At 44.0% G+C, this 10656-nt stretch overlaps 1 protein-coding gene across 3 annotated transcripts in view; it reads right to left on the reverse strand.

The window, feature by feature from the left end:
* The window catches only part of KIAA1217 (KIAA1217 ortholog), a 263677-nt gene that overhangs the window by 90447 nt on the left and 162574 nt on the right, over positions 1–10656 (reverse strand). For all 3 annotated transcript variants that reach the window (XM_018557958.1, XM_018557957.1, XM_018557956.1), the window contains exon 5: positions 4873–4966. In XM_018557958.1, coding sequence (XP_018413460.1) covers positions 4873–4966 — 94 coding nt within the window. The remainder of the gene's footprint in view (positions 1–4872; positions 4967–10656) is intronic.

Below are 10656 nucleotides of genomic sequence, written 5' to 3' on the forward strand. Positions count from 1 at the left end.
ATGTCAAGCCTTAAAATTGCGTGCGCCCGCAAAATCGCAAAAAACACCCATAGGCGACGATTAAAACGCTTTTACTGTTCATCAGTTTAGTGTTATCAGTGATTAAAGGAGAACTATGGGGTTAGGGATTTTCCCCATAGTTCTCCTTAGGGTAACGGGAGGACACAAATTAGCGTCCTCCTGTCACCCTAAGCTCAGTATACAGCGAGCTGCAGCTCGCGGTATACTGAAACGCCGCAGCTGAAGTGGATACCGACAATTATGTCAGTATCCGCCTAGCTGAGTCAGTGACAACTGGCTCTGCCTATCTAGAGGCAGAGCCAGCTGTACCTGCCCGTCCCCCATCCGTTCCGCCAGTCAGTGCTGGCGGATCGGGGAGGGGGGAATCCAGGATCGAGAAGTGAGCGAACGCCGGTATGTGTTCGCTCACTTCCCGATCTACTGAGCCGACCTGTGACAGTCTCATTGTCACAGGTCGGCTAGAACTATGAGGTGAGTGAAAAGCACTCACCTCATAGTTCTCCTTTAGGCTGACGTATCATGACGTATAACTATTTTGTACGAGCATGGTTATCCAACAATTCTCAGAGACAAGCACATCGTGCTACTCCGATGTCAACTGAGGTAAGTTACAAAAACCAGCAGAAGGAGTAAGTCAATCGTGGTTTGATCCGTGTTCCCCCTTGCTTCGTAAACCTCTGTTTTTAACCTTAGTGGTGAGACAAGTTTTTTTACATGCTAGTTTGTGAGTGTGCCAGGAAAACTTTTTGCTGTTTTAATGCAGGAGTAGTGCCCCCCAATGATAGCCAGGATGTTGTGTGCTACCAAGGGGAGACTAGAGGCCCAATGTGCATCAGCGCCCTCCTGGCCAAAGCACAAGAAGATGGGTAACAGTGCCACGGCTGCATGGAAAGGCTGTGGGTGAGTGTTGTCACATTACAACAGGAAGCCCAATGTGCAATACTGTGGCTGGCAAGATATTCAGGTCTATGATATATAGTTGTACAGGTACATCTGAAAACATGTATTTGAATTTAGCATTTGGGATGACACACACTTTAATCAGTGAGACAAAAATTACTGTTGGAATTTTTTTTTTTCATTACAACATATAGCATTGCTATAACAGTCATTTTGTAAATGTAAACGAATTCAATGACCTTTCCGTTTTAGTCTGCAGACAACCACCATTATTTAAAACTGTTAAAATGTTCACATTTCCTTGCCATGCAAGGGTGGCAGACTTGCTGCATCTGTTAGTTGGGATTTTCCATAGTCTCTGTACCTTTCCTCCTATAAATGGCTCCCTGCCCTTCCCTGAAGTCTGCACAGAGCTTGAGATCAAATTACAGGCATCTCTGGCAATTGTTTATTTTACAGGGACTTTAAAGCCCCATTTAAGCGTCTTCTATTATCACTGTAAAGCAGTCAGGCTGAATACACAGCCTGACTGCTTTACATTAATACAGTAATTGTGGGCTTCTTTCTAAAGTAGTGTTTGCTGCATCGAGGGTTAAAATACCCTGGGCTAGCTGCATGCTAGAGGGCTGGACCGAGCACAGTGGCTGTGGTCTTACATGCCCCATGACCTGCTCAGGCACTATATTTGGCCGTTTGGCTGAAGGTCAGCTGTAATCCCACCAGGATAGGCAGAATACACGATGGGTATAATTTGCATGTCGGCCTGTATTAATGAGCCTTCATTTTCCACAATGAATGGCAAATCCTCTATTGCTACATCTCCTGTATGAATAATACATTCCACAGTGACAGCTCAGAAGTTGGAAAGAGATCTTCTTCAGTACTACATTATCATCAATTATTATCAGTCGCTGCAAAGAAAAAGAAATGGCAGGCACTGCCCCTTTAAATTACTTTCAAGTTGGGAAGTCTAGAGAGCATCAGAAAAAAAACCCCCTTCCCTTCACAATCACAATGTTCGGGCTTACTGAGCACTGCCTTAGCATACCTTTAGAGGCGCTCGCCATCACCCCAAATCCTCATATTATAGGCCTGCTTCCAACACATTCCTTGATGGAAAAGCTAACTGGCCAATAGGAGGCAGCTGGATGAGGTTAGAGCCCTTTCAGCATTCCAATGTCCACAAATATTTGTCCTCATGATGTTTGTGAAGGCACCACTAGGTACCTGCAATGTACTGCTGACGCCATTTTGGAAATATCATGTTAAAGTCAGTTTAATTTTAAAGTGACCCTGTCACAGCGTCAAAACTGAAAGATGCAATGCCTGTATAAGAGGCAATAACTTTCCGTTCTGGTATCGCTCTGCTATGCTGCACCACGGCTGCTGCAAGTATTCCACATGCCGAGGAGCAGCAAAGCGGCATATTCACACACGGGCCGCCAGAAAGGCAAGGACTATATAGCTAGTTCTGTGAGGACGTCTATAGTTCCCGGTGAACTGACAAGCTACACTTGGGATAGGCAACCTTGGCACTACAGCTGTTATTGAACAAGTTTTTGAGGCATTGCAAGACTATGACAGCCACAGGCTAGACTCCCAGAGACATGATGGGATTTGTATTTTGAGATGATGACAGGTACATTTAGCAATGATGACATTAAACAACAGAAGCTAACAGGAATATTTCTTATCTTGATTACTCGTGCTTTCACAGGCTCTTGAAGTAGCCACTGAGCAGAAATGTAAATTGTGCTCACTGCCAAGACAGACCTGTATCTATATGGAATGTGGAGTCTGCCTGAGCATTCCACAGACAACCTCCGATTGCCGTGCACGGGTAAGACGGCCATTTCCTTGGCAACAAGCTTAACATTTCTCATCGGACACAACAGATAGTTCACAAACCTGTACAGTACTAACAGACAGATAATAAATACTCATTCACTTTGATGATTGCACCCTCCTTCCAAACTCTGATCCATAAAAAGGTTACACTGTAAAGGGCCAAACAACATTTATTACATTATTAAACATTTCACTAGAATGTAAAAAAGTGACCCCTGCAAAGAAGACGATTCCATTCCCGCCGCCATAAAGAGATACCGGTGCCTGGGAATCTTCAGAATACTATTCTGGGCATGTCAGATATCTGGACCCCCCTATGTGATCGGTAGTTTGTTTCATCGCCCCCTACAACATGACAGTGCAGTGCCATATACATCTATCTAATGGAGTGACCCCAGAACACAGCGGGGGACCATATATCAGCCACATCTGGAAGTTTGGGATTCTAAAGACTCTTCAGGTACCAGCATTTCTTCAATACAATGAAGATCGGCGGTGCGGATGGTGGCAGAAGTATTCAAACTGAACTCCAGGGAAACAAATATATACAAAGTGAAAATACATATTCGAGAGATGTAAAGCTCTGCCACACATCACAGTCCTGCCTAGCAGGCAAGAGACCTGATTCTTCCCTGCTGCAATTAGGTAACACTTTTAGGTCTTGTCCCTCACCCATCCCGTAAATGATTAGAGATGCAGTAGACTGATAAGCTATATTTTCTCTGTCACTCTGCTCTCCCCTCCCATCAGCATATCCCTTGTTAGCACAAGGAGCACCTACTGTTCTTGTGCTGCAGTGCTCCTCTGCTGCACAGACTGCAAGAGGCTGATAGCAGGACAAACTCAGGTTTTTACACTGCTTACATTTATAAAAATAATTGTGTGCTGCATTCATTTGTGTCTTTTGTATCAGCCTGAAGCTCAGGTTTAACCATCTGTTTTTTTCCCCCAGACAGGCCCTTTTTTTACATTTTTATTCTAACATTACAGTCACTTTATTATCTGACTGGATTGCATCTTCAGGAAGAGGTCACAATACAGTGTATTTGAAGAAGAACTTCAGGCAAATTCTCTTATGGCTAGTTCACAGCAACCCAAGTGCGTTCCGGCCCGATACGGTGCCAGAACGCACTGGATCGCATCACGGTCGGCATTGAAATCATTGGCACCGCAGCCATGCCCTCTGGCCGCAGTGCGATCGGACGCACAGAAAAGCGTGGCACATCAATGGCTACCTTCCGGTCCGGTGCGGTCAGAAACGCAGGCCTTGATGTGCCACACGTTCCAGTGCAGCCAATCGCACTGCGGCCTGAGGGCGTGGCTGTGGTGCCATTGACTGCAATGCTCCGCCACGCCCCCTCCCGCCCCAAAACAAAGTGAGCCGGCCAGGATGCGATCCAGTGTGTTTCGTCACCGAATTGGGCCGGAACGCACTGGAGCTGGTGTGAATTAGGACTTCCCTCACACTGCAAGGGTTAAGTGCTTGTTTTTCTCTAGGTTCAAAAATAACACAGTTAGACCAACCCGAAGCTCTGAGCCGTCCGGCTGTTTTATATCGCTCCCTCCAGCCTGTCTACTAAGCTGCAGTACTGGAATGTTCCTGCCGTGCTCTCGTCTATACACTGTGTATAGAATGTTATGATATACAGGACTTTAGTCCAGTGCAGCAGAGGGGGAGAGAGGCTGGAAGGACCGGTCTAAGAAGAAGCCAACTCCACAGTTCAGGTGAGTATAACTTTTTTTTTTTAAACTAGACAAAAACGAGCAGTTAAACTTTGCAGTGCGGGGGTAGCCCTACTGCAAGGGTTAATAAAAAATGTTTCCCGGAGTTCTCCTTTAAAATGAAGGCGATATAGGGCTGCGTAAATTGTCAGCGCCATATAAATACCTGTAATAAATAAATAAAGATAGCAGGGAACATTAAGTTCCAGCACACAGCAGACTTCCTGTGCCATAGAGGGAAACTAGCGACTACCTTTACCTTTTGAGTAATAGGCAGCACAGCAAAGCTACACAGTGAAAAGCCCGGTATCAGTCGCCCCTTCACATTTCCTTTTTTGTCTGTTCATAAATAAATGACATATTAAAAAACGAGGTACTCACCCTTACGTCTCCATTGACCGCCCGGGGCGTGTGGCTGAATGCTTGAGCCGGATCTTTGTGGTAAACTTTGAGGAAAGATCTGTCTTGAATGTTCCTGCAAGCAAAACCATGGATATGTGTAACAGCTGCACACGCAAATCTCCTTTTTTTTTTACATTTTCACCATATCATCATAACGTCACTTTTTATGTTTGTTCAGGCCAAGGACAACGAGGACGAAGTGTCTAACACAGCTGATCAGAGCAAAGTAAAGAAAACCCTGAAATTTTTACAGCCCTCTGTCCCCTCCGGAGAACTTCCAGCCTGTCCAAACAGCTCCACACCCAGCGGAATCAGGTGGCGCTGGACTATGCAGGCTGTAATTTGAATCAGGAGGAAGGGAAGCCTAAGCGAAAGCATTTAACCATAAACGCGCTCGGCTTTGGTTAATATTTAAATGCCTCCCTGGCAGAAAAAGAAGGAAAGCAAACACAGGAGGCACCTCGCCGCCGATCCGGGCAACGCACGGCGGCCGCAGCACAAGCACGCCTTTGTTCGCAAGCTGCGTACTTACTTTAAATAATATAAATTAGATCAGCAGTGGTGGCTGACCTGCTGAAAGCAAACTTACGCTGAGCTTTGTCTGCTGTCTTTAGCTCCTTCTTGCATTACAGCTCCCAGACATCCTACAGACGACTGCAATAACAAAATAGAAAAAAAAAAGGCTAATGTCAACTCCTGCGGAAAAAAAGCCAACCGGGCGGCCTTTCCGAGCAAAATTTAATCAGCTCCGAAGAGGAACAAAGAGATGAGGAAAGAAGACAAGGTCTGCTTCAGTCGCCTCCAGGAAAGGCATTCCTTCGAAGATTCGAGCCAGTGAATTAGGACGCCTTCTAAATGAGGAGGGAATTCCTTTGCTCCAGGTGCAGGAGCGGAGTTTTTAGTGGGCTGAGCTTCACTGAAGGGATTGTGTTCAAGGAGGCAAGAAAAAAAATAATAATTCTGGGTTGGTCTTGTTTTGGTTTTTCTGAAAGTAGAGTTTCCAGATTTCAAATGGAAAAAAATGCCGCCCCTCCTAGTTTTATCAGTTGGAAGTAGCAAACCTGTACTGAGAGAAAAACCTAAGCCGTCACCGCTGACCTCTCTGTCTGAAAATGCTAGCTGCCTAGAAGTCATATTAATCCGGTGGCTTCAAAGCTTTCCGAGTCAATGCTGATCAGAAGTTTTGACTACCTTGTTGAATGTCTGTTCCAGGTAGGTAACTCAGAAAAAAACTGAAGTCAGGTGACTAGTATAGAGGAATGTCAGGCAAGGTCAGTAATGGCAGCCTACATATTTTACTCAGTATTGATTTAGTTTAAAGAGAAGACCAAATGTTGTCGACTTCCTTAAAACTAACTCCAGTTAGCAGTAAAATATTAGCAGCTATATCCCCCCCCCCTCCCCCGGAATATATCAAGGTTTAAAATCAATAGTTACCGAGATCCGAGGAGCGCTGCTTCTCTGTTTGTTGACATCCAACACTGCAAGTCTCTCTCTCCTGACTGCATCCACCTCCAGACTGTCAGATGGCCCCATAGACATCTATGGGGCTGTAATTGCAGGTGCAGCCAGCAGAGGGAGCATTGTGGTGATGGAGTTAAACAATTGCGAAACTGTATCTGTTGGATCTTGGTAGGTACAACTCTGTGGAGGGGGAGAGTGGGATTGTTTAGGTCTGAGATGAAGAGCAAAAAGGATGAGTTCACTTTGTTTTAAAGTGCACGTATCCTTTAAATGCTTTTGTAGTCTAGAGGAGGTTTAAAGTATTCCTCGCTTTCCGGCAGCCGGCGTTCACCTCTACACCCCGTATGTGGGCAGGCCCTGGACATCCTTATTAACAATGCAGGACCTCTATAGAGGCCCTAAATGCATGAACCATGAAGAGGAAAGGCTTAGGGGGATTGGTTGTACAACAGGGGAGAAAGGCTGCGGGTTCAAGGAATAAGTAACTATTCCTCAGCTGTAAACCTCCCCTAAACTAATCGAGCAATTAAACCTTGATACCCTTGGGGAAGGCACATGCTACTAATTTTTTAACTTCAGGCTGGAGTTTAGTTTAAATGCCCCCCTCTCTAGCAAAACGTGACCTCTATGTCACTTTCCTGCCTCTTGGTTGCCTCCTTCTGATTGGACAAGAATGGAACATCTCACTGATGAGATTATCCATTTTGCTCGCCCCTTCTGTAAGATAGCTCTGTAGGGGTTAAACTGGCAGCATTGTAGATTGCAATAGAGCTCTAAAGGGTTCAAAGTACAGGGCCAGCCTTTCCCAGTCTGAATCCTGCTCTGCAAGACTACGTGGTTTTTATTTACTCTGTAGTTTAGCTGCCATGCAAGACAGTCCTACTTGCAGTGTAGGTTCGCCTTACTGGTGGCCCCACTGGCATATCTTCCCTTTGCTCCCCTGTCGCTCCATTTGTCCACCAGGAACAAAACAACATACCCAGTACTTCCAGGTATGCAAAGAGCATTTGACTCACTCCCTTTCCATATGTCAGCACTGGTACCTGGTGATCGCCCATTCGGGCACCCATTGCTGTCTAATGGAGGCAGGGAGAGAGGTCTAAGCCCTTTGTAAGCTCCATGTCATGATGAAGGGCTAGGCCACCCTTCCTTCCAACACAGATTGGTTGTCAGGGGGGCAAAGAGAGGTAGGTATCTGCAGCTGGTGGGTCTGGCATTAAACTGAATGTGTGGTTGCATTGGCAACGCACAGGTTCCCTTTAGGGACCATTATGGAAATTTATTTTTTTTATTTATAAATTCCCATTGACAATGCCTACCCATCAGTTAGCTCTAGACTTCTTTTTTTACCTAATCCAAGTTCCCTCATGGTATTCAAACTTTTGTGTTCATATCTGCGAGCAGGCTACAAAGTGTGCTGAACATCACAATGTACAATTTGACCTTCAATCCTGGATTTTCCCAGTGGGGATTTTCGAGATGAATTGAAATAAAGCAGATTTGGCTGCACCAGACCTTCAAATACAGAAATAAATTATTTTCAGCACCAACCAGTGGAAACTTGCAGAGGAGATTAGAGCGGCTCATTAAATATTACATGGTGTTGAGGTCAGGCAAGAGGCGTTTTACTGAAAAAATACGAGGTTTTAATAAAGCTTCCGCCCAATGCTGCAGGAGACAGTCTGGTGATCATACAGAAACACCCTTGTACCAAGATGTCCCACTTACATTTACTTTTACACAAGGTTACAAAACGAATTAAAGGGGAACGCTGACCTAACAAGTAAATAAACAGTTAAAACATTTGCATTTATTAAGATGTGCACGTAGGGGCATGTTTATATTATAGAGGTCAAATCATATGCTTCCACTGTCCACAGTAGTTCTGATATCTTTTGATACAGGTATAATAGGTGAATGATGGTGTGCTTGAATAAGGATTAATAAGGATTTAAAATAAAATGCTTACTTGCACTACACTGAATAGACAGAGAATGTGTGCAATGACAGCAGAAAAGAAGCCAGCAGATTGCCTAAATGCAATCAGTGCTTAAAGTACACTTCAATTCAAAAAGTGAAGATTTGGAATATAAAAGGGAACATTGGATATGTTAATTGTGCTAATGAAGTAGCCTGAAAAAATGTCTCTTTTCTCTTGAATTTCTTCTTAAAAATAGCAGTGCACTTCCTGGTATGTGAGTATCAGCAATGTGAGATCTAAGGCACTGCTGCTTCTGCCTACTCTTAGAGAACTGGAGAATGATTTGGTGATGTCACTAATGTCCTGGAGTATCTGACATGAGGAATCAAAGCCCTGCCTCTACCAGGATGGCTGGCTCCAGATAGTAATGGAGAAAGATCAGCTGCATATAGGCGTTTAAAAAATAAATAAATAATAAAAAGGTGGGGAAAAAGCCATTTTCGGTTTTGGCCTGACAAATCCTGCTGCGGTAGGTGCGCTGCACTGCCATTCAATTTAATGGGACCCCAAACGCGCCTCCCACCCGCACTGGAATGCACGGTACCGCAATGCTGTGTGTTCCTGTGCAGTGCCATTGCAAAAAAATTGTGCCTGCAGTTTTATTCTGAAGTAAACTTTATGTTTATAACACTTTATTTGTGTATTTCATTTTAAATTAAGGATGGTGTTTATTTAATCTTTTTATTCGATTAATCGAAAAAATTATTGGCCAACTAATTGATTGTGAATATAATCATTAGTTGCAGCCCTAAATATCGCTCACCCAACCCATCCGCAAAGATAAAATAAAAGTAGGAATATGCCAGTTAGGCCTTATATCCCTGATAAAAGCTGCTCGCCAATTTCATACTATGGCATTGTCTGCAGTATCTTAAAGCTGAGCTCCAGCCATACCTTCAGTCTTGCTCAGTTGTACAGGCTCCCCTCCTGTATTGATATTGCTTACTGTGATTTCTCTGCACACAGTGAGTTAAAAGGGTGCTAAAGTAGCCAATCTGCCAACACTATTGTATGTCATATAGCAGGGCTCCAAATTTCAGGTCCTGAGCTACTAGCCAGGCCTTCGAAGTTACTCGCCACCAGTTGCCCTTCATAACACAAACACACACAGGGCACAACGCGCACACAGCACAACACACATACAGCCACCGCACAACGCACAGAGCATTACACATACACATTTCATCTGAAAAAAATGTTTTGGTATTCGCACATGTCTAATAATATGCGTGTGAGGGGGGCGGGGGGCAGTTTTTACTTTTTTAAAATAATTTTTTATTATTTTTATTGTATTATTTATTTATTTACAGTTGGGGGGGACTCGCCCCCACGCAATTTTCACTCGCAATTTGCGAGGGGGCGAGTGGAAATTTTGAGCCCTGTCATATAGAATGCCTTAAGCAGTATATTGCAGCTTGATGAATTAGGACCGTGCTTCAAACCTTATAGCAGAAAGGGAGATACAATTCTGCTATGAAACCCAATTAGCAGCAGAGTTCTGAATGGAATGTCTCACTCCATGGCAGTTTTATCAGTTTTGAGCAGAAAGACTCTTTAAAGAGCAAGTCCTCTAAAAAGTGACATTTGCATTTTGCATATTTTTTGGCACATCCATTCAAATGCTGACTTATAACTCCTGTGCCCTTCTGTGGTGAAATACCTCCAGTATAATCTTCTGCTCATCTGCCACAACTGTAACAAAGCCAAATGATGGTGTCACACTCCCCAAAGAATATTCCAGACTGTTGAATAAATAATTGGAGAGGTCAGCTGGAAGACACTTTTATTATAGTTTTGTAAGAGGAAGCACCATTTAATGCAACACTGGAGTCTGTGAGATTTATAATAAGCTGGCAAGTAATTTACTTTTAATGAAGTAAAGGTGCCCATACACCTTACGTTTATCGGACGATTTTCGTATGCGATCGACTTTTCGGCCGATAATCGTATGTGTGCATTGCAGTGTCCGACCGACATTACTGTACAATCGTACGACTTTTGACGGTCAAGCATGTTTGAAAACTTTGCTAGATCGTACGATTTTGGTAAGGTTGCTGGCGTTTCCGTCCGTCAAAAGTCGTACAATCTACACTGCGCTTGCGCTAACGAAAATACGGCAAATCAATTACCGCATTTCGTCCAGGTACTTTTCGTTAATTACGGCTAAATTAATCTTGCGATCATCGGGGCAGGATGGCGCTGCCGTACGAAAATCGTACGTCTATTCGATCATCGGACAAAAAGTTTCGTCCGATAATCGTAAGGTGCATGGGCACCTTTAGTTAGAGCATATATTACTGTATTTATGTGCTAGTTAG

Source organism: Nanorana parkeri, unplaced genomic scaffold (assembly GCF_000935625.1).
Source record: "Nanorana parkeri isolate BGI_ZX_2015 unplaced genomic scaffold, ASM93562v1 scaffold313, whole genome shotgun sequence".
Taxonomy (NCBI): domain Eukaryota; kingdom Metazoa; phylum Chordata; class Amphibia; order Anura; family Dicroglossidae; genus Nanorana; species Nanorana parkeri.